Source organism: Colletotrichum spaethianum (assembly GCF_022836535.1).
Source record: "Colletotrichum spaethianum MAFF 239500 DNA, contig09, whole genome shotgun sequence".
NCBI classification, from domain to species: domain Eukaryota; kingdom Fungi; phylum Ascomycota; class Sordariomycetes; order Glomerellales; family Glomerellaceae; genus Colletotrichum; species Colletotrichum spaethianum.
In genome coordinates, this window is record NW_026054779.1 from 675,423 (window position 1) to 698,107 (window position 22,685).

A 22,685-nucleotide genomic window follows, 5' to 3' on the forward strand; every position below is an offset into this window, starting at 1 on the left:
GGGAAAAGGGGGGTATGGGTGGGATTGATGTAGCCGCCGCCGCTGCTGCTGCTGCTGCGGCGACGGTGGCGCTACGTGCGTCCTAGGACCGGGGTCGGTGTTGATAGGCTGCGGATGAATAATGAAAAAAACAATGTTTCGATCATCTCGGATTGGGGACTTGCGGTGCCTTTGGGGGGATGTTGTTGTCGATGGGCGGATCTGGATTCCCGTACCCCGGGGCGCCTGGCGGCGTGAGATGGTTTTGATGAGTCGAGGCCGCGGGGAGAAAAGTAGAGGTTGTCAGTCGGGCACGGCGAGCATGGAGGACTGGGACATAGGGCGTTCCACTGGCGGGTTTGTAGATGGGCCAGGTCGCGGGATGTGTGCTGGGTGGTGGTGCCATTGGTCAGTTCTCGCCTGGATCAGGCGATTATGACGGACCGTACGGATTGTCTGCGAATCTGCTGGGTGTTCCGAGGTTCTCGTACTGCTGAGGGTATTCGGGCTTGAACACGCGGGGTCTGGGACGAGGCTTGATGGAGGCTACGAGAGCCCTCGATACGGCCCCGTTGAGGGTGAACTATAGAGATGCAATGAACCTTTAATGCTTTATGCATAGCGCCGGGTCTACTTGTCATGCTATGCAACGCATGGCAGTATGTGCTGTCGGTCGGTTGTTCTTTTATCCAACGTAGCATTGGAGTTGTCCAAATGGTGCTGGAACAGGCGGCCTCTCGTTTCTCGACGTCGTCAAGCTTGACTGGCGGTGCCAACAACCTGAGGAGGGCGTCATCCTGACATGGCCTCTGAGAGGGTGTAAGTCCTGGATGCTGCTGCTGACCTCTGTTCCCTATCGGCCTGGGAGTGCTGTGACGAGTATGTAGGAGACGACGGAAGACAGGCCGCATGGACCTATGTCTTTTGTAGCTTGTTTTTCCATCAACCGGGCCTTGTAGCTTATGCTGCTGATGGTCTCAACCAACAGCACTAGCTGGCTCACGAATTTGAGTCCAAGGGGCATTCGCGCATCGAATCGTGATTTTCTTGTGAGGTGCAGCTCCGTAATTGAAGACGCTTGTTTCATACCACGACTAGACCATGCTGTTGTATCGCCTCTCAACTGCAAGAGAGGTCGTTGAACACGAAACGCAAAGATGGACGGGTCACGACGAAGGCATCTGGCCGTTAGACAGTGGCTATTACTTGAGATGTACTGGATTATACCGCCGATACTCCCGGATCAGTTTACGTTTGAGTGGCTACTTGAAGCCTTCCATCGCACCCTGCAAATATAAGATACCCATGGTGTAGAGTTCTACTTTCCGTTATGGATGTCGTTGAGATGGGAGCTTTATGGGCACAGGCTCCTATAGGAAGCACCTATCTCAAGTCAAACTTCTCTAGTTGTTACATGGCAGTGTGGATCTTCCTCAACCACACTATTGCCGCCGTACGGCTTTGTACGGCCAAGTTCATGAAAAGCGGCTTGCACATCGAAGTTGCTGCTCTCCGGTGCAGGCATGAATCATCATGACCTTGATCAGCGCGAGCTATGACAGACGGCTATGGCTACTGGGTCGTTCTCGCCTCTTTATACGCTCACACTGAGAAGACATACAAGGTGATTAGCTGTTGGGCTATGATAAATCTTCCAGCGTACGCATCACTTAGTGATGCCGGCAACGCTACGATTGCTGCGGATCCGTGATGCGCGTGATGCGCGTGAATTTTGTGCTTGCAACTGCCTCTATGACTACAGCTGCGGCGAATTGAGTCGATTAGAGCTTTGTAGGCTTGGTTAATTTGAGCTGTGAGGACAATTCTCACCGTGGAGGCCCTGAGGTCTCTTGGAATACACTGGATGGAGTTCCTGGAGTTCCAGGAGTTCCAGCGGAGAGGCAGTACGATTAGTACACGTGCTCAGTCATGTGATCTCGCGTTCACCTGCGTCAAGTCCGTCGCGTCCGTCCCCGCGGTTTACTGGGCCCGATGACGCATCACACCATTCTGGGACAATATCAAGGTCCGAACGAGACCAATCACAATTACATACACAAACGGCTGGCTGGATAGCAAAACAATCTTTTTGGTTCGATTGAAGCGAACTGGAAAGCAAACACTCGAAATGCCGGCCCAGAAACGCCGTGCTGCGTCGCCGCCGGCGGAGTTCGAAGATGAGCCCCGCCGGCGGTCCCGGCGCATCTCGAGCACGCCGAAGAAGAGCAAGTACTTTGAGGATGGAGGCGACGACGATGATGACTTTGATGGCGATGCAAAGATCGAGGATGAGAGCGATGAGCCAGAGAGTGAGGTCGATGAGGAGGAAGAGGAGAAGCCCAAGAAGCGCGGGCGGGGACGACCAAAGGGTCAAGCCGCTAAACCCAAGGCCAAGCCGCAGCCGAAGGTTACGAAATCGAAGGCTGTGAAGAAGCAGAAGGTCGAAGAAGTTGAAGAAGACTATCAAGATGAGCAGCCTGACGAGGATGACGAGGAAGAAGAGGAGGAGGAAGACGATTTCGAGGGCGAGAGGAGGGTCACCATCATCCCTCTAGAGAAGCTCAGACCCTTAGACGGCGTCGATTACTCGGATGAAACTGTGCACAAGAACACCCTCCTGTTCTTGAAGGATTTAAAGGCTCACAATCAGAGGTCGTGGCTCAAAAGTATGGCCCACTCGGACTCACTCTTAATCTGAAGAAAGCTGACGCCATCCTAGGCCACGACGGCGAGTACAGGCGTGCGCTCAAGGACTGGAACTCCTTTGTCGAGACCATTACGCCCAAAATCACCGAGGTCGACTTTACCATCCCCGAGTTGCCGGCCAAGGACCTGGTCTTCCGGATTCATCGGGACATTCGCTTCAGCAAAGACCCGACCCCGTACAAGGTGCGCTATCTCACATGCCCTTAAACCTGGCCCTTATCAAACAAGTGTATTAATGAGAGCTTTCTAGGCACACTTCTCTGCTGCATGGTCGAGGACGGGTAAGAAAGGCCCGTACGCTTGCTATTACATCCACCTTGAGCCAGGCTCTTGCTTCGTCGGCGGCGGTCTATGGTGTCCCGAGGCATCACACCTGCAAAAGCTGAGGGAGAGTATCGACGAGCGGCCGCAGCGTTGGCGAAGAGCGTTGAATGATGAGAGATTCAAGAGGACCTTCCTGCCCAAGGCAACCAAGAAAGAAGGAGAGGAGGGAGCGCTGAAGGCGTTCGCTGACACGAATAAGGGCAATGCTCTGAAGACCAAGCCAAAGGCAAGTTCATCTATTCATCTTTTGGAGACCAAGTCCCAGATGGAGGTCCAGCAGTTAACTAACTTGATTACGTAGGGATACTTGGCGGACCATCGCGACATTGAGCTGTTGAAGTTGCGCAACTTTACTATCAGCAAGAAGGTCGACGATCGGATCTTCACTGAAGAGGACGCCCAGGACAAGGTTTGTGAGATCATCGCAGCCATGCACCCCTTTGTGAGTATCGAGCCCTCTACCTCAGTGACATCGGCTGATTAGGGTGTAGATTACCTTCTTGAACAGCATCGTCATGCCTGACCTCAACCTGGATGAAGAAGACGACAGCGAAGACGAGGATGATGATGATCAGGACAATGGTGATGCCGAAGAGAACGGCATTCCTGAGGAGACCGGCGACGAAGAAGAGGAAGAAGGCAAGGATTGGAGTACACACAAGTTTTGAGATCTGGTACGAGACGTCGGATATTTCCATCACAGATCGATTCTATGTATACCGTCGCGTTGGAGGTGCTATGCGGGTTCTGGATATGCTTCTGCACAGGTCGGCAGGTTGAGTCCCATCTGCGCAGGAGCACCTTGGCAACTTTTCAGTGGACAGCTAATCCTCATGAAATACGCTTGTAAGATACGGAATGATAAGGCCACTAAGCTACAAACCGGGGCCAGTAGTGTGTTATCGTTCCCTGTTCGGGTTCCTTCCCCTTCCTCATTATACCTCCTTTGCAGCTTCATCCACCCCTCTGAACCAAGAGAATAGAAGGATGAGGTAAGGGTGACAGTCGTGGTCGAGTATGAGAGCTCATGCCTGGTATAAAGCACCTCCTTGAGCATCTGAATACTGAAAAGGCTTTTACAATTTCATCCTTCACTCAGTTGTTCCTGGTGTTCAAGACGAGCCTGTTGGATCGAATGGACACCAGAAACTTTCCACAAGAGTGCCAGTGAAAATCAAAGTAGAATTAGGAGAATTAAAGAGACCTTACAAGTATGCCATAAGGCTTGTGAAGGTTGTGAAGGCAGATCACCTAATCTTACATTTCATACACCCAAAAGGTGTGGTCTCCGTTGTGGAGGAAGAACTCAAGTCCCGGGGATCTCGGTCCGAGCCCCACTCTGCCGGCTACCTACGGTGTGTTTTTGCTCAGGGTCCTGTGACAACATGCCAAATGAACTCACGCCTCGGCAACGAGTCGTTTGTTCGAAATACGGGTCTTTCAATCGTTCGCTACATACCGCTCATGAGTAGTGAGCGTATATAAACCGCAGCCTTAGCTGGTGTGGCATGTATTTCCCTGGGCACCTTATTCCAGACGGCTCTTTGATTCGAATTTCCCCTTGCCTGTTCCATCTCATATGCCCCCATAAGCGTTAACAAGTCTTTCCCTCAGACATTCTGTCACATACCGGCCACTGATTAACCCAACTCACGCATCATTCTACTACCTTCGCCATGTCTGCCGCCGCCAACTTCAGCTGCCCGACGTCCAGCGTGCCGGAGAACTTGCAGATCCCGCAGGACGTAACCTACGCTGTCATCCCAGGCCACAACATTTCGGACTCATGGATGGCCAGCTGTTGCCAGCCTAACCCGGTCCAACTTGTGCAAGACTGCTGGGAGTGGTGCGAGATCCCAGCAGCTATTACGAACGGGACTACGTCGGAAACCATTCCAGCAGCTTTCAGCCAATGCTTGCAAGCAAATGGGCGCGATCTGAATGCCTCCAATGGACTCATCGTCCATGTGTCGTCCGCCGCAACGCCGAGCCGCCACGTCTCGTTTACAAATATGGCGATGGCAGCGCTGGTGGCATCAACGGTCTCCAGCGTGTTTCTTACGGCAGTCTGAGAGGTGGAGTTGGGGTCCGAGGCGAGGCCATACATACCCCAAGGAGATAGAACAAACATGGGGCCAGGCTTAAAATGCTGTGGTCTAGACCCAGGTTCCCCAACGCTTGACTTTTCGTCCATAGAAGGGAATATAGCGGGTAATAATTAACTAGCCTTGGGAATTCTCGAATCTCCAGCTTAAACAGTGGGAACATTCACAGTCCACAAGCGCCATACTGGATCTGGAAGGATGGGTTTCCCCCCGTATGTCCAGGATCTGGGAATCTCCATCAGTCACACTGTCAATTGCCAACTCTCACCTGCGGCACAGAGACAGAGTCATTTACCGATGCTACACTGTTAAGGCCTGTTGGTTCAATCTGAGAGGTTGGGATCGCTCATAGAAGTGGAGGTTTTGTTGGCGCTTATATCCTAAGGTTGTATTCAAGCAGTGGGGCAACCCAAAAGGTGCACTCCATCCGGCCTAGACCCTCAATGTAAAGCCACATGGCCGGCGACGGACTTTCTGTGAAGGACTACGCCCTCTTGACACCACAATTCATGGTCAGGGAAGTTTCATGAATTCATATTCAAAATGACGAGGTTAAATGTTTCAGGAAGGCAGATGCGGATTTAAGGGAGGGGATATGACTGTGTATGGAGTAGCGCTACTTCTCGAGTACATCGACTCTCTGCGCGATAGCCGCGAGACGGCTTGAATACGCAACGAGTGTTGCAATTTATCGAGTAAGAATTAGGTGCCATCATACCATCGAGTACTACAAGGAGCTCGGAGACCCAACAGAGGTATGTTGGTAGGCTTCTGTTAGTCGGAGGGCTGAGGATCAAAGCCCTTGTTCATCGTTAGATCTGGGCAAGCCAGAATGAATGTCGGTACACAAATATAATTACTATCCTTTAAGTGCCTCCTCGTTAGACTTTTCAATCAGCTGCCAACTGAGACTGACAAAGGGGACCGCGTATCCGCCTCTGACCCATGGTCTACCAAAATGGATGCCAACATGACAGCACGGGATCGTAAATGGAGAAGCGCTTTTGAAAAATTGGAAAATGTCATGGAGTTGTTGAACGGGGGGAGCGAAGAAATAATGTCCCAGCAGCTCATACGGAGCTGATATGGTTGCACTTGTGCACTCAGGACTTGAAAATCTTCCGTTGAAAGGAGGAGCGCCGTAACTCTCTGCCTCTCTAAGCAATAAAAGCATTTAATAAGGAACATTGGTCGGTTAGATTAAACAAGGGTCTGTCAATATGAAAAGTTTTGATAGGTCGCAAATTGGCATATATGAAAGAAAAGAGCCCCCGTCCAGTTCAGACCACATGAATGTGGGAACTCAGACATTGGGGACCAAGCAAGCACTAAGTATCTTCCTTCCGCTCTCTAATCAAAAACTGAAATAATTGGAATTCGTACAACATCCTTGAAGGCTACTTTGCAAGAGAGATTGGATCAAGGGAGATTGGAATATATTGACTAATTGTATAACATATCTTGCTGCATAGCCAACATATCCCGACGTTGTCATACCTGCGCGTCCATTTATGTCATTTGAGGAGAAGCCGCAGTTTCAACACTGAAGAAAACAACCTCCTAGAGCCTACTCTGTCAGACATTCAAGCGCCATAACTACCCCGTCACCCGGTATTTCTGGTCCGATAAATTAATACCCAAAGTGCTCATTCAGTGTCACATTTGAAGGATTGAATCTCAACGTCGTTCATAACGCGACGTTGGAAGGACACCAGTTATTGCTTAGCGGACTTTGATCGCAACCCTTTTGACTGTAGAAGTAGCACTTAGTACCCCTGCGCAAGCGATCGTAGTACGAGGCGAACGACGGCACAAAGTCATCGGTGCATCCATCGGGGCCGGCTGGGATCTGTGGGTGCTTGGGATCCCACTGGTATTGATAGCAGTCCGTGCCTGTCATGTCTTCGCCAAAGTTGAAGCAGGAGTCGCTTCGGCCGACGAGCCTGCGCATCTTGGCATTGGGACCGTGGTTGCAGCTGACTGAGGAGTCGTGTACCGTGACTATTCATTGATGTTAGCGCCATTCTTTTCTACAAGTTGGTCGATTATTCAAGAAAGAATAAAGCCTCAAGTTTGCAACAGTCTTAATTTGAATAAGACTCGAGAAAGAGTGATGTAGAGAACTTATCAGTCCAAGCTTCCGCAATCGTCAAGAGAGCAAAGACTGCACTCCAAATGGAAAGCTGCACTTTTGACGGATTGGTGGTGCAAATAAGGATTGTTCGATTTGAGTTTAGTTAAGAATTTGAAGGACTGCAGAAGAACTGCTTGTATGAATTCTCGTGATGAATATCGATTTCCATTAATGTGCAACAAAACAATCTGACAATCAGCCTTTACCAATACTCATAGGGATCTTGATGACGTCCAACGAGACAGGGCTGAAGATAGCATTCGCAAAGACCAGTGAAGTTGATGTTCGAAGCCAAGACAACCCCTTGCTAGGCTGCAGCTACGACCCAATCACGCATCACATCCTCCGTCAGCATACTCAGCCCACTCACTTCAGCCTGGTCTATTAGGGAGGGTTGTGTTTGATTAGTTGTGGTGGCTTTTTCTGCCAATTGCAACCTGCACGTTTATTAACGGAGACAAATAACCGCGAAAACGTTCAGAAACGGTCTCTAAGCCGCCGGTCGGACGAGATGGGCGAAGCGCGCTAAGAAAAATGGGTGGTTACATGGGCAGTATCGACTTGAACTATCAGTGCATGCCTATTCCTTGGTTCAGTTGAGTTACAATAGCATGCCTTAGATAGTGTTATTGGCTGATAGGCTTCGGGCTTGTTTAATGAATTCGATTTAATCGTTTTCAAGGATTGCATGGGAAGTCTGACATTCTTTAAAGAAGAGTGAATTCACATGTTCTTATGATTATGAATTGTTGGAGTTGCCACCGGGAGATGGTTTTCGACGGCAAGTCTTCCTTAGAACCCCAGCCTCTTCTACCTAGTTGGACACTTGCACTCGTACAAGTATCTCAAAAGACATTGGTATTTTATTAGACCAACCAGGCTTATTCCAATCTCATTATAGAATGAAAGATTGTGCTGGTGTTGATATTCTTTAACGCTGACGTGGTATACTTTACAGTTTTTGCTGACTATGGCCTGTCCTGCGCCCAAGAGATCCCATCATGAAGCAACTGGTATGGATTGGGCTTGTATCACTCGATTCACATTGAGAAGCAGACATAGATGATATGTTCATTGAAGCTATGTACAAGTAAATGACTTATTAATTGTCAATCTTGACTCTTGGGCAACCAAGCCCCTGGCCGCCAAAGCTTTCTCAAGAGCCCTCCCTTCTCGGTCAACGCTGTCCACTGCGGGACGTAATTGTTTACAACCAAGTGTAGCACTCGTCCGCAACAGGAACCTCAACGTTGTAAAGCTCCTGCGACCACCACTGCGTGGCAAAGCCAGTGACGCTGAAGAAGAAATCGCTCTTAATGGAGAAGCCCTCCTGGCAACCCGTGTTGTCCTGGCCGATGCCCACACCACCGGTGCCGGCCTCCTGGCTCGCAGACAGCTTGAAGTCGTTGACCAGCTTCGAGCGCGTGGTCACACCGGAGCTGAGGCTGATCGCATTGCCGAGGATCTCGAAGACGAGCTCGACGCCCAAGTCGACGTAGGGGTTCACGCCAACGGCGGCCTTCTCGGAGATGTTGGCGTTTGCGGTCCAGACGGGGTCCCAGCCCGTGGCGGAGGTTGCGGCGGAGTTGACGAGGTCAAGGTGGATCTTGGCGTCGGGGAAGGTAAGGCCAAAGTCCGTGGTGATGCTCGCTGCGCCATCCGCCTCGAGCTCGACGCCGATGGCGAAGCCCAGGGCGGGACCGAGCTTGATGATACCGGGGATGTCCACGAAGCTGTCGTGAGTTAGTCAACAGTGAGCCCTGGAAAGAGGTAGGTACCAAACTTACTTGTAGCCAAGGTCCTCCGGGTCGTAGGTGAAGTTGCCAGAGTAGGGCGCCTTGACGTCGACGGTCAGGCCGAGGTCGGCACCGAAGTAGGTGTCGATGTCGAGCTCAAGCTGCTCGACCTTGGGCGGGATGACGGTGTACTTGAGCTTGCCGGAAAAGGTCATGTTGGAGGTGAGCGAGGCCTCGTCGGCGGTGATGGCAACGTAGGGGTCGTAGGTGAAGAGGGTCGTCGCCGAGGGCAGCGCGAGGGTGTTGGTGATGTGCAGGCCGTTCTCGTCCGTCGAGATGTCGCGCTTGGCAGGGTTCTGGACGGGAACGTTGGAGAAAGAGATCTCAGTCGAAGCTGGAATTGGTTAGTGTTGTTGGTCCAACCTGGGTAAGGATACAAGAGCACTCACTAGCCGTGTTGGCGACGTCACTCTTGTGCGCGTTGGCGACGACCTTGAGCGAGGCCTCGTCCCAGGTGATGGTGTCAACCATGAAGAAACCACGCTCATTTGCAGCGTCGCAGTTGCCCAAGTGGTTGGTGATCATGACGAAGTCGTCAAGTGCCTGCCACTGCTGCGACGTCTGCTCGAAAGCAGCCGTCTCGTTAAAGGTAACGGTGATGCTGGCGCCCGCACAGACGACGGCGGCAACGGCGGCAACCTCCTCAAGCACGACCGAGGGGTACTTCATGGCCAACACAACGCTCACGAGACTCGAATCTGCGGCGCCATAGCTGAGCGTGACGTTGTTGGATGGCACAAGGTTGGCCGGGTCCTTCTTGTCGCACTCGGGCCGCAGGATGGGAGTGAGGGTGGTGGTTGTGTTTGCGGCATGGGCACCGGCGGCGGCCAGGGCGAGGGTGAGGAGGGCGAGCATCTTGGCGGTTTGGGTATGAAGGGACCTACACTGGGTTAAGCCTAACGAGCAGAGTCGGAGACATGAGAGGAGCGAGAGGGCTCATATAGGAGACTGAGATGGAAGCATGTTGGGCATCCACCATGCATAGTCTTGGCCATGCCCAGTGAGATTGTGCTTTCCGTATCACAGTCACAATATCTCTTTGCCCAGCTTTCATGTGTCATGCAGCGTTCCCTTCGCGATGGCCTCACCAACTATTAGGAAGAATCCCATCTCACTCCACGTCACGCCTGCACGCGCTGCCATAGGCGCCCTCACCCCCTGTCGTTGCGCGAGTCACGAAAAGGTCCCAGAAAGCAACTCAAGGTTATCAATAAATCCCACTGTGCTGCAACCTGGCGGCCCGATTTGATGTTGCAATGACCCGCGGGGTTCACAATGTTGCTCGCATATCAAGCAATACCAGTAACCATGGGCGGGAGTTTACGGTCGAGCATTGGGAGATTACCCGTGCCCTGCAATGGAGGATCTTATTGGATGAAGCTCGCCCCAGAGGATCTGGGTGAAAGTGCAATATTGGGCACATGGCACATGCCGCCGAGGAAAGATGAGATCGTAGCATCTCCGGCGGGGGGCTTCGGGCGACAGATCCCGGTATGGGCGCTGGGTTGGCCCGGGCGCTGTTCCCAAAAGGGAGTTGCGGCCGAAACGGCACCAGCGGCGGAGGGTCGGTGACCGATTGCGGAAGCTCGGAAAACATACTCCTATAACAAAGGGGCAGCTCAATAAAACCATACAGAAAAGATATCAGATGTGCTCGACTCATTTAGTCATTATATGCCTAGACGGGCAGTTTGCTAGATAACTTGTGCTCCAAATCGGCAACAGGCATAACCTGTCGACCACCGCCCCCACCTCATGTGGCTGCGTATCCTTCGGATAGATATGGCAAGCAAGAGCGAGAAACATGTGAATGAAGATGCTGGTATGATATCACCACCTTGGCTCTGGTCTTTCGGTCGCAGGGGTCTCAAGCGCATTCTTGTCGGCAAACGGATCATCGTCGTCTTCCTCTTCCGAGTCGGGTTGAACCTGCTGGACGGGACGTCTCGGAGGCTTTGCCGGAGCAGGTGCTGGGATGGGAGGAGAGGGTCTTGACATGGGAACCGGGCGCGGCGGAGGGGGCGGACGAGGCGACGGCGTGTGACTGATGCTCAGGCCAGAGACGTCGGGTGGGGGAGGGGACATGGATTGCTTGGCTTTTTCGGTTGCCACTGCAGAATATTAGCAAAGACCCCTGGTCATATTAGAGTGGGCTCCGTACTTCGGTAAATATGAGCCTGCTCGGCAAGCTCGTCATCGGAATCACTATCGGCGTCGATAGACCGGTCGAGTTGCTCGAAAGTCATCAGAGCTGTGACGAGCTCGTCGTTGGCCCTGAGAAGACTACCAAGCCACTCCTCCGATTCCACGTGATGGATCTGAGATTGTTAGTTGAGATCCCAACGAGATGATACCGGCAAACTCACATAGCGGAGGATTTTGCGTCTCAGCTGCTTGCAGCCCTCAAACTGCTGGACAGCTTGAGCGTTCTCCGAGATTCGCTCCCTCTCACGGTTAATGCTCTGGAGATGGTTCGTGAGGTTGGTGGTGGCGATAGAGCTCTCGGCAATGGCGCTCTTCATTGCATCCTTCTCCAACTCCAGGTTGAAGGGCTTGCGCTTGCCCTTCTTTTCCTTTTCCTTCTTCTTCTTATCCTTGGAGGATCCAAAGAAAGAGCCGCCGGAATGGGACGAGGACTTGGAGTGGCCGGCAGTGCTGGTGACGTTCGAAGACTCGCCATATGGCAGATACGGCGTACGCTGAGGACGGGAAGACTCCCCTGCACGGCCGGTGGGCGACGGAGGCTTGTCCTCCTCATCCTCGCCGAATGGGTTTTCAGTCTCCTGAACAGCCTTGGACCTCTCCTGGGTGACAACAACCTTGCGTTTGGGAAGTTCCTGCAAACGTTAGCTGCTATCGTCAATGTCGGCAGATGGCTGCCCTACCTGGTGCAGCTTGGCAATACGCTCCAAGCCCGGTGTGCTCTTGTACTGAGACCAGCTGCGGAAGAGTTCCGTACACTTCTTCCTGACATCCGGGTCGGACAAATCAGAAGTACCGCAGACTCTTAGTCGTTCCAGTAGCGGCTCATCGGCGAAGGCACGCTGGAAGCGGGGGCCGGCGTTCTGAATGAGGCCGTCCAAAATGGTCAAGGCTCTGAGCTGGCGGTGAACGTTGCCGTACTTGAGTTTCTTGCGAATGGCACGGGCAGCCTCGGCTGGACCGGACGCTTGAAGCTTGATGACCTCGACAAGGTCGGGGATGCCGCTTAAGTCTTCCTCATCATATGTCTCGGCGGTGAGCGTCTCGATGCTCACTGTAACAGCTGAGTATGGCTTCTTCTGTCGGCAGGTCAGTGCTCATTCGCTCAAGACATCTGGACGACACTCTGGAGACTCGTATAGCCCGAGAGATCGATCTGCGCTTGCTCGACAGACGTAGCTCCAAACGGACCGTACTTGATTCGTTCGGCCGTGTCGGTTCCCCCGCGCGTGCCATGGTTTGCCGAGGTGGCCAAAAGTGGGAACATGAGGGGTCACGCCTACCTGAGAGAACATGATGTCGAAAGTCAGACGCTGCGTGATATCTTCAAGGACAAAGCGACTAGATCCAGACTATTCAATAAGCCGTCGATGACAGTGGCGTGGCTCAACTCAGGTGGCTGATGGAAAGAGGGGTTTAGAGAGAGGGAGAGAGAGAGAATGCCGTCGGCTAAGCAGAAGGGGCCAGACGGTCGTCGGAGGTCGTTGATAAGAGCGAAGTATGCGGCCCGAAGCGCGCAGATCGTCGCCGGCAAGTAAAATGAGACGTGCGGCTAGGAGGAAACGTTGTGCAGTTTGGTCGTCAAGATCGGGCTCCGGTTCGGGCTCGGGAGGGAATGTGCATGAATTGTGTGATGAGGGACGGACGAGGCAGCCGTGGTGGGGCAGGGCGCTCCAAGCTTGCGCGCCGCGGGGTGCTCCGGTACGTACCCCGGCACTACGGAACCAGAGCCAAGCGCATGTGTGAGGTGAGATGAGGTGGCCCCGCTGACGTAGTTTCATTCAGAGCCTGTGGAACCGACTCGGGAAACCGACCATGGTATCAAGCCGCCAAGCCCTTGTTCGCAGACAAAACAAATCAACCCAAAATGGAAAAGCACTCAAGCTGTTCCTGAGGGTTCCCGTCAGAGTTTCGGACCCTGAGCCGCACAAGGCTGACGATGTCCACCATGATTTAAGCTACCAAACTCGCTCTGACTCTCGCGCCCGACATCTAACGAAACAAGCTTGCACAAGCTCCTGGAGCACGGGACCTTACTCATCAATCAGCCGGCCTCAACCCTGCAGGGGCTGCTCTGTCACCTGTGGCTTTCCCCCATCATCGGCGCCGGCATCCGGCTTGGCCAATCATAGGTGTTCAATGCAAGTCTCATGTGACTTTGCTCTTCTCAATGCAGTCTCAGGTTTTCCTTGCTTGCAAATGCCAGAAACCGATCTAGACTATTAGGTACAGCATGAATGGACCACAGTTTTAAGGCACAGGTTTGAAGGATGATAAAGCAGACTCGTCAACGTTGTCGTTGGTCAGCCAATAGACTACTGCGACCATCAGCTACTAGAATCGCTCATAGACAGTTGTGGAGTTGGACTGCGTGGGTCTAATCATCACTACTTAGACGTCAATGTATCCCCCTTCCATCATCCAATCAGATCTCAAATCCCCGATGGCACAATTGGCTAGCGCGTCAGACTGTTAATCTGGAGGTTGGTGGTTCGAGCCCACCTCGGGGAGATTCAGTGGTTAAATTCCACCTGTAGTTGAGATCAGATTGTTTTTCTTGCTTTTTGCTTGTCGTTCTAACTTGATCACATCTTTATACGCTTCTTGACGATTCTTTATGACGTCTTTGTACTAAGTCTGGCCCAACAAAACTTTTGACCGCTATGTGTAAGAGTGAGCCATGTGTATGTATGTAGTGCGTGTATGTTTTACAGTTTGCGAGCAGCTTATTGAGACTATTTGTGAAACGAGGTTAAACTACTGTTATCAATGGTTTAAGACCATGCTTATGGCAGTGTGTATCCGCCATCAATAACCAAATTCGCCCCTGAATCCTCCAATCAGTACGCGATCAACAAGGCCGTCGGTATATGAGGACTTACCAGTCATGTAACTGCTTGCATTGCTGGCAAGATATACATACGAACCCTTCAACTCTGCAGGTTTGCAGAGTCGCCCTCCAGGAATCATGGAAAACCATTTCTTCCTCCACTCCTCGGGATGCACCGAGAGCACTGCCGCCGTTAGCATATCGGTCTCAGCAGCCCAGGCATGCTATGCTCTAACTTACTATCAGTCGCAATAAAGCCGGGCGAGATGCAGTTGACCCGTGTCCACTCAACCCATTCCACCGACAACGACTTGGCCAGATGCACCACCGCCGCCTTGCTAGCGTTATACGCGGCTTGCTTCTGTGGCACATTCACCAGAATCGCCGACACAGACGCGGTGAAGATGATGCTTCCCCTTCCATCACTGCCAGCCTTGAACTGCCTCTCAAAGATCTTGGCAGCTGCCTGCGCCGTCCAAAAAGCACCATGGAAGTTCACATCCAACATATCCCGGAACCTGTCTTCGGGATAATCAATTGCAGGGATATGGTCCGCAATGCCGGCATTGGCCACGACGATGTCGAGTTTTCCATTGCCGACTTCTTTCGTCGCTGTCTCGATGACAGACTCCACCTCGGAGCGGTTGCGGACGTCGCACCTATACGCTTTGATAAGCACGCCGTTGGCAGACTCCGAGAGCGCGGCGGCCGTGGCGTCGGCTTCCGAGGGGGACGTGCTGGTGTAGGTGATGGCAACTTTCGCACCGGCCTCGGCGAGGCCGCGGGCAACTTCGAGGCCGATGCCGCGGGTTCCACCGGTGACTATGGCCGTCTTACCGGTGAGGTCAAAGTGCGAGATGACCGGCGCGGCGGGGTTAGGGTGGTTCGGGAGGACCATGGTTGCTACTATTCCGAGATTGCTAGACTGGGGTAGACACCCGTTTGTTGTTATGTTGCTTTCAATATTTGGTGGTTTGAGGTGCTCAGTACCGACCAGGGCAGAGCATGAGCCGGGTCATTTGTACCGGGCCATCTACGGGAGCGGTGGGGTAGGCTGCCGTCATTGTGCGTGCCGGCGAATGAGATAACCGGTCGACAGTCGCCCGGAGCGGGAGAGGCTGTTTTCGGTGCGGGGAACGTGGGGAAGCGGACAACTGTGACCCCGGACGTCAGTAGCTCAAAGCTTCTCGAAGCTAGGCCAACCTCAAACGTCGAAGACCCGCAATCGCAGACCGAGAATGATCGCATATTAGTTGCTCTTAAAGTCAGTTGTCGAGCTTGCGGGTGATCATCCTAGCAGATGTGCCCACGTCGGCTTGATAAGAGACGGCTGGCGCGACCCATGGAGCATCATCTCAATAGTTTGCAGTGATGAATATGGTCGAAGGCCGACTTGAGTTTTGACATCAAAGCATTAGTTGCTTCCAGGAATTTCACGGATATACAACTGGAGTTGCTACCAATCGACACTAAACTGGATCATTCAGTATACATACATGCCACAGACGTCTGAGAAAACTTTATCTGAGTCTCGTTGGTGATGATTGCTGTCTATTTCGGTACACCTTGAATGACCACCTTTAGCGTGTCTTCCTTTGCCTGTCTAACCACTTCGAATGCCTCCAGAGCCTCCTCAAATTTGTAACGATGGGTGATCAACTCTCTTGGCTGGACCTTCCCTGATGCAACTAAGTTCACTGCTTCAGGATAGCATCCCGTTGTATATCTGATGGAACCCTTAATGTTCAATGCTCTGATGCAAGCTGTGGTGATAGGGAAGACCACGTTCTACCGAATGTCAGCAATAATTCGTAGTCCAAGGGGGTAGTTCACATACCTCCTTGCCCATACCGGCTTGCACATAAGTGCCTCCCTTCTTCGCCGCAAATACTCCGGCTTGGATACACGGTTCCGCACCAGTGCACTCCAAAACAACATCAGCACCGTCTCCGAGGCCATACTCCCTCACGATCTTCTCCCCAACAGCACGAGATGCCTCGACGGGGTCCTCCGGTGCATCAGGTAGCTTCTTCGAAATGTAGACGTCGTCCGCGGCAAACTCCTTTGCAAATTGCGCTCGAGACTCAGAGATGTCGACGCCGATAACCTTGCTGGCGCCGTACGCTTTGGCGACAGCCTGACATAACACGCCAATGGGCCCGCAGCCAAATACCAGTACCGTTTGACCGCCCTTGAGCTCGGCAACTTTGCAGATCTGAACGGCAACGGCGACTGGTTCGACCAAGGCCCCGTCTTCCGCTGACATGTGACTCGGAATGGGGTACGTGTAGTCGCCGGCAACAATGTAGTACTTCTGGAGTGTACCGTCCCATGGAGGTGTTGCTGCGAAGACTGTGTCTGCGCACAAGTTGTATGCGCCTGCTCGGCAGTAATCGCAGCTTCGGGCTGGTCAGTTTACCTCTCTTACGTGCAACATGAGGTATGGAACTCACTGCCGACATGGCACACCAGGTTCGATCGCCACTCGGTCACCGACTTTGACATTCTTCACCTTGCTACCGACCTCAACGACAGTTCCGGAACTCTCATGCCCGAGGACAATGGGGGACTCGAGGACGAAGTCGCCGATCCGGCCACGCTGCCAGTAGTGCACATCGCTGCCGCAAATGCCCGTCTGCTCGACGTGCACTCGAACATCGTACTCGTCACGACGCTTTGGAACCTCGCGATTCTCAAACGAGACGTTCTTAACGGACTGGAGCACGAAGGCAGGATTCTAATTGGGCGGTCAGCGACGTCGACGATGTCAAGGGCAGGGGCTCCTCGGGTGCTCACTATTTCAGTCATCTTGAGATTTCGATCGTGCCGATGGATGCAATCTTGGTCGGGACTCCGGATAGTGATGGCGCTTGGAACGGAGTAAACCAGCGTACAAGCTCACAAGTTCGCAATCAGCTTATTTGTGCAGGGAGTCGAGCATGGCCGTGACGTCGACGCGGGGTACTGCCGCGCCGGCCGGGGTGGGGCCGCCGTGAGGGGCCGGACTAAGGTCGGGTGACTGTTGTCCGATGGGCCTCCAGCGTCTGACCGCAGTGTCCAGAGCAGGAAGGGTTTCCTGAGCCACTATTGTTGCCAAGCTCGAGTTTAGTTCAATTGGCCTACGTTTGCTCCCGTTCGTGAGCGTCGTTATATCCGGTATTCTTAATCGTTCACAAGGCCCAGACCAACACCCGTTTATCCAGTCACTATGGAATCGACCTATCAATCCCTTGTCCAGCGCATCTTACTCAAGTGGGATGAGAAAAGGCAATCTATGCCCGACACGGCAGCCAAACATGCCCGCCTCCTCATCGCCATCGCAGGGCCACCGGGATCCGGCAAGACCACCATCGCCCAGCGCGTCGTCTCTGCCATCAACACCACCCCTGGGCCCCACCCCAAGTCCGTAGTCATACCCGCCGACGGCTTTCACCTACCCCTAAAAACACTGCATGCGCTCCCAAACGCCGCGGAGGCCATCGCCCGGCGCGGTGCGCCGTGGACCTTTGACGGCCAGGGCGCCGTCGACCTTGTCCACCAACTACGGGCCTCTGCAGGACTACGGCCCGTTTCAGCCCCCACGTTTGACCACAAGGTAAAGGATCCAGTTCCTTGCGGAGTTACCATTGAAGCGGATGTCGAGGTCTGTATTGTGGAAGGACTTTACCTGCTTTCGGACGAGGAACCCTGGAGTCGGATTGCAGCGCTGGTGGATGACCGGTGGCTTGTGAGAGTTGAGCCTGAATTGGCTCGCAACAGGGTTGCTGCGCGACATGTTGCAGCTGGGATTGAAGATACAATTGAGAAGGCGTTGTTTCGGACGGAAAGTAACGACATGGTCAACGGGGAATTCATCGTCAGGCACAGCGAGGGCAGGTATGATTTGTTGGTTGATAGCATAGAGCAACTACCAAACTAGGATGGTGTTGTTTTGCGTGATAAGAAAACACCCCTTCCTCATTCCGGCCACCCCATACTTTCTTTGGTCTGCATCGACATGCGAGGTGAACTGTGAGGACCCGGGACGAGGGCGACAGTATCCCGTCCGGCATTTGGCTCTAGACATCGCACTGGATTTCCGGGGCGATCTCGTTCACAGCCAGTCTACTCGGATGACTCCTCCGGGATCCTGCATCCCCTCCTCTCAGTTTGGAAAACAGCGACACTGCACGAATTCTATTTGAGTCCCCAAACACTCAGCCTACCTACATCTTAATATCAATATCAAAAGGGCGAGTTTTTATCCCTCATTCAAACAACTTGTTCTCTCACTCCTCTGGTCAAGTCTTTGTTGAAGATGGCAACCAACGGTGTTACAAACGGGACGAGAAAGTCCATCAGGGCTCCTAACCCGTCAGTTGAGGACAGTGTCTTCAAGCAGTTCCGGCTGGACGGACGTGTAGTCATCATCACGGGTGGAGCAGGCGGCATAGGCTCGGAGATTGCCAGGGCCCTCGCGGAAGCTGGAGCCAATGTAAGCATGTCTCCCTATGTCTCTCAAGAGCCACAAGAGTTGCTAATGTCAACGCCGCTGGAGATTGCCATCTGGTACCACAGTTCCAAAACCGCCATCGCCATCGCCGAAGGCATTGCCAAAGACTTTGGAGTCAAGACAAAAGCATACCGTGTCGACGTGACTGACTATAGTGACGTTGAAGCTGCGGTTGCGGAGGCCGTCAAGGACTTTGGCCACCTGGATGTCATGATTGCCAATGCCGGAGTGCCCTCCAAAGCTGGGGGTTTGGATGACAAGGTAGAAGATTGGAACCGTGTGAGGGCAGTGGACTTTGATGGTGCATACTACTGTATGCGGGCTGCAGGGCTCGTCTTCCGCGAACAGAAGAGGGGTGTGGGTATCATCACTGCATCCATGAGTGGCCATGCTGCAAATGTGCCGCAGGAACAGAGCTGTTACAACGCTTGCAAGGCAGGAACAGTAAGTTCAGTATCAGTTGATTGATGGACGCTCAGACTGACACTGAGCTCTTCTAGATCCATCTCGCTCGATCACTGGCTGTTGAGTGGGCCAAATGGGGTGGCCGAGTTAACTCAGTCTCGCCAGGCTATATTGATACTGTCATCTCGGGTGACTGTCCGTTCGAGATGAAGGAGGAGTGGTTCAGCTTAACGCCGTTGCGTAGAGATGCTGATCCGAGGGAGTTGAAAGGGATCTACCTGTACTTGGCTAGTGATGCTAGTTCTTACACGACTGGGGCCGACTTCATCATTGATGGTGGTTACACCGCGCGGTAGACAGTGCCTCACGAATGGGTTGGCATCGTAGATTAGCAGAATGAGAGAGTCAATCTCATGTTGGTCCAGAGGTAACTCTTTAAACAAACGGTGAAAAGAAACACAGGTGTGAATAATAAGCAGTTAATTCTGGCGAGTATGAGCTTTCGTACCTTTTTCTCTCTTATTTGTATCCAGTCTCATGTTTTGCTTGAGGTCATTGAATACTTTGAATAAGGAGAGAAACATAAAAGATTTCGAGTCCCTCATTTATCCGACAGTTTTGGTCAAGTCGTGTAGACGTGTAAAACCACAACTCACGAATTGCTTAGAAGAACTAGATCCGTAAATGCCAGAAGTTGTGATGTGTGTCTTTTCGTATATATGGGACTTGCTATCTAAGTCCATCAGACACCATTATACGCTGACGAGTTGATTGTTTAATATGCTCACTCAGGGACCAGACATTTCTGACCGAAAATTCGTCCCAAGTACTTGAGTAATGTAAATCTTCACTGCTTAGCTCTATCAAGTCTTGCAGGATCATGTATCACAATCCTGTCACTACAGAAAAGGATACGGACACAGGCAAACGGGAATAAAAATAAAACTCCGGCCCCACATATTCTCGTCAAGTAGCTCTTGGGCGAGTTTTTGGTAGGTCCCGTCAATCATGGCCATCGAAGCAATTCAGTCATCTTGTTTCCTAGACGTCCCAAGCAAATCGGAATCGGTTCAATTTCATCCTCGCTCGACCATCGAATGATTCCTGAGGGCGGCCGTTGCCGACCCTCGGCCTAGGCTGCCTAAACCATGCACTATTACCGCTCCGAATTGTTATGGACCTGGCATCCTTCTAACCGCCAATAATACTCAGCGCAGGTGTTAACCTGGTCGGGTTAGTGAGGGTGACAGTCGTCCGTCCTCCCCGCACTTACCAAACACACAGCGTAGTTCCTCACAAACCCAGACACAAGCATGACTCGCGTCTGGCGATGCAGCTGTCTGATGATGCAACCGTTAGCGTACCCCATGGGAAAACCCCCTGTATGCTACCGACCCATTTACCACGTTATGTGGAGTAAAACGAGCATGCGGAGGATTACCAACGCGATGTTTCCAAGTACCAGCTGGTTGGGAGACCTCGCGCCGCGTATGAACGCTCCGAGGCATGTACAAGATCTTGACCAAATTGGGGTAGATATAAACCTCCTGCGGGTCCCCCTTGGTCATCCATCATCGGCCTCTTGCGGTTGAGAACATCACCATTGTTTTTTTTGTTTTTTGTTTGCAGATTTCGATTGTAAACCATTCATCTTCTCGGCCAATGCCGGACAGGCGACCTCGGACGTAAGCCACTATGAAGGACGAGCAAATTGTCGGCGCGGCCTTGGCCGAAGTGCTCCCCAAGACGAACACGTACTGGTTTCAGCAACCGCATCTCCTGAGGTTGAACCTGCTGCTGCTGGTTCCATTGCTGTCCTCATCAGTAGCAGGATACGATGGTGAGATCGCATATTTAAGTCTCCCTCGAGGAGTAGCTGCTGACAGTCCATGTACAACAGGATCATTGATGAACGGCCTTCAATCGTTACAGCAATGGCGAGAATACTTTGGAAACCCGACTGGCGTGAAGCTTGGAGTTGTCAACGCCGCACAATCTATTGGATCTGTGCTCGCTTTGCCCATTGTTGGATATCTGGCGGATCGCTTCGGTCGAAAGCCAGTTCTTCTTTCGGGTATCATCCTCATTATCATCGCCACCATCATCCAGTCTACTTCAATTAACTTGCCCATGTTCATAATCTCACGGCTGGTAGTCGGTTTCGGTGGCATGTTCGTGGTACATCCTAGTCCAATGCTCATCGCAGAGCTGGCTTACCCGACGCATCGCGGGAAGTATACCTCGGCTTTTTGGACCATGTATTATCTTGGTAGGTCTCTCAATAGGAGTCTTGGCATATCGAAACACTGAACTGACTCTGAAAAGGCGCAATTCTGGCCTCGTGGACGACTTTCGGGTGCCAGGACTACCAAAGCGAATGGGCATGGCGTGTTCCTTCCATCCTCCAAGCCGGTTTCCCACTTGTTCAGCTTTGCTTCTATGCCTGGGTCCCCGAGTCTCCCAGATGGCTGGTTGCAAGAGAAAGAACGAAGGAAGCTGCCTTGATCCTTGCAAGGTATCACTCAGGCGTTCAAGACCCAGTCGAAGGTCACACACCCCTCGTCCGCCGCGAAGTTGCCGAAATTGTACAGACGATTCAACAAGAAAAGACAGCAGAGACAACCGGCTGGATGGCTCTTGTTGCTACTCCTGGAAACCGGAAGAGAACTTTGATCGCTGTTTGCGTTGGCGCCTTCGCCCAGTAAGACCATCTTCTATATTATTGTCTCTTATCAAGACACGGAATCAGTCGCTGACTTTCATATTTAGATGGAACGGCATTGGGGTAGTTTCGTACTATTTAACCCTTGTTCTCAACACCGTCGGCATTACTGATACCTTTACCCAAACACTGATCAATGGCCTGCTGCAAATTTTCAACTTCGGTGCAGCCCTCAGTGCTGCGTTCCTAGTCGACCGCCTTGGCCGCCGGACTCTATTTCTATGGTCCGGTGCGGGCATGCTGGTCAGCTACATCGTCTGGACAGCTTGTTCGGCCGTGAACACGGAGACTGGATCAAAGCCTGCAGGTATCGTGGTTGTGGTTTGTCTGTTTACCTTTTATTTTCACTACGACATTGCCTACACTCCCCTTTTGCTGGGCTACCCAACGGAAATCTTTCCGTACTCTCTGCGTTCGAAGGGCATTGCAGTCGAGCTCTTTGCGATCTATGGTTCGCTGATCATTGCGGCTTTCGTCAACCCCATTGGACTCGGAAACATCGGATGGAGATACTACATCGTTTTCTGTTGTTTGTTGGTCGTCTTTTTCGCTGTAACGTGGTATCTGTTCCCCGAGACTAAAGGACACAGTTTAGAGGAAATTGCTGTCCTCTTCGATGGGCCTCAGGCCATGGAGAACTTTGAAGACAGTTCTGACTTGAAGGAGGAGACAATCCTGGCAAAGGGCGGGCTTCATGATGTTGTACACAAAGAACGGGCGTAGTAGACCAATAGGACTGTGTATTTACTCCTGCAACCTGAAGGTCTGCATAGAGCGGCAATGGTTGGGCCTTCAAATAATTATTCGGATTGCAAGCCACGTGATGCATACATAGGGAAGGGTTGAAGTAGATCTATGCGTTTTTACAAACCATATTAAAGTTTAACCCGTTGAGATCGCTGCATGTAAAACTTTTGATGTGACATTCTTGACGTAGATATTGTGACTCATGTCCTTCTCAATGGTTGTTCCATTGCCCGTGCATTCTCC

General features: G+C 52.2%; 10 protein-coding genes and 1 non-coding gene across 11 annotated transcripts; 6 read left to right on the forward strand and 5 right to left on the reverse strand.

The window, feature by feature from the left end:
• Positions 1-2,107: 2,107 nt before the first annotated feature.
• ColSpa_04399 (uncharacterized protein) lies at positions 2,108-3,677 on the forward strand (the record flags this gene model as incomplete). Its single annotated transcript, XM_049270611.1, has 5 exons — positions 2,108-2,645; positions 2,699-2,868; positions 2,936-3,280; positions 3,311-3,451; positions 3,501-3,677. The coding sequence occupies 5 exons, from the start codon at positions 2,108-2,110 to the stop codon at positions 3,675-3,677; spliced, it is 1,371 nt and encodes a 456-aa protein (XP_049126568.1).
• Positions 3,678-4,685: 1,008 nt separating this feature from the next.
• ColSpa_04400 (uncharacterized protein) lies at positions 4,686-5,081 on the forward strand (the record flags this gene model as incomplete). The annotated part of the gene is made up of 1 exon (XM_049270612.1): positions 4,686-5,081. One exon carries the CDS (start codon positions 4,686-4,688, stop codon positions 5,079-5,081), a length of 396 nt encoding a protein of 131 aa, XP_049126569.1.
• A 1,720-nt stretch (positions 5,082-6,801) lies between these two features.
• On the reverse strand, positions 6,802-7,065 carry ColSpa_04401 (uncharacterized protein; the record flags this gene model as incomplete). Its single annotated transcript, XM_049270613.1, has 1 exon — positions 6,802-7,065. One exon carries the CDS (start codon positions 7,063-7,065, stop codon positions 6,802-6,804), a length of 264 nt encoding a protein of 87 aa, XP_049126570.1.
• A 1,390-nt stretch (positions 7,066-8,455) lies between these two features.
• On the reverse strand, positions 8,456-9,899 carry ColSpa_04402 (uncharacterized protein; the record flags this gene model as incomplete). The annotated part of the gene is made up of 3 exons (XM_049270614.1): positions 8,456-8,981; positions 9,036-9,378; positions 9,434-9,899. 3 exons carry the CDS (start codon positions 9,897-9,899, stop codon positions 8,456-8,458), a joined length of 1,335 nt encoding a protein of 444 aa, XP_049126571.1.
• Positions 9,900-10,874: 975 nt separating this feature from the next.
• ColSpa_04403 (protein lsb5) lies at positions 10,875-12,513 on the reverse strand (the record flags this gene model as incomplete). The annotated part of the gene is made up of 5 exons (XM_049270615.1): positions 10,875-11,155; positions 11,206-11,362; positions 11,411-11,881; positions 11,930-12,300; positions 12,438-12,513. 5 exons carry the CDS (start codon positions 12,511-12,513, stop codon positions 10,875-10,877), a joined length of 1,356 nt encoding a protein of 451 aa, XP_049126572.1.
• A 1,170-nt stretch (positions 12,514-13,683) lies between these two features.
• On the forward strand, positions 13,684-13,757 carry ColSpa_tRNA_112. Its single transcript has one exon. It is a non-coding gene; the product is annotated as a tRNA-Asn (tRNA).
• A 297-nt stretch (positions 13,758-14,054) lies between these two features.
• ColSpa_04404 (putative NADP-dependent mannitol dehydrogenase) lies at positions 14,055-14,974 on the reverse strand (the record flags this gene model as incomplete). The annotated part of the gene is made up of 2 exons (XM_049270616.1): positions 14,055-14,260; positions 14,317-14,974. The coding sequence occupies 2 exons, from the start codon at positions 14,972-14,974 to the stop codon at positions 14,055-14,057; spliced, it is 864 nt and encodes a 287-aa protein (XP_049126573.1).
• Positions 14,975-15,627: 653 nt separating this feature from the next.
• Positions 15,628-16,884, reverse strand: ColSpa_04405 (putative deaminase; the record flags this gene model as incomplete). The annotated part of the gene is made up of 4 exons (XM_049270617.1): positions 15,628-15,864; positions 15,914-16,475; positions 16,530-16,813; positions 16,873-16,884. 4 exons carry the CDS (start codon positions 16,882-16,884, stop codon positions 15,628-15,630), a joined length of 1,095 nt encoding a protein of 364 aa, XP_049126574.1.
• A 400-nt stretch (positions 16,885-17,284) lies between these two features.
• Positions 17,285-17,995, forward strand: ColSpa_04406 (putative uridine kinase; the record flags this gene model as incomplete). Its single annotated transcript, XM_049270618.1, has 1 exon — positions 17,285-17,995. One exon carries the CDS (start codon positions 17,285-17,287, stop codon positions 17,993-17,995), a length of 711 nt encoding a protein of 236 aa, XP_049126575.1.
• A 378-nt stretch (positions 17,996-18,373) lies between these two features.
• Positions 18,374-19,329, forward strand: ColSpa_04407 (putative NADP-dependent mannitol dehydrogenase; the record flags this gene model as incomplete). The annotated part of the gene is made up of 2 exons (XM_049270619.1): positions 18,374-19,012; positions 19,069-19,329. 2 exons carry the CDS (start codon positions 18,374-18,376, stop codon positions 19,327-19,329), a joined length of 900 nt encoding a protein of 299 aa, XP_049126576.1.
• A 1,339-nt stretch (positions 19,330-20,668) lies between these two features.
• Positions 20,669-22,418, forward strand: ColSpa_04408 (lactose permease; the record flags this gene model as incomplete). Its single annotated transcript, XM_049270620.1, has 4 exons — positions 20,669-20,813; positions 20,874-21,242; positions 21,299-21,674; positions 21,743-22,418. The coding sequence occupies 4 exons, from the start codon at positions 20,669-20,671 to the stop codon at positions 22,416-22,418; spliced, it is 1,566 nt and encodes a 521-aa protein (XP_049126577.1).
• Between the last annotated feature and the right edge of the window lie 267 nt (positions 22,419-22,685).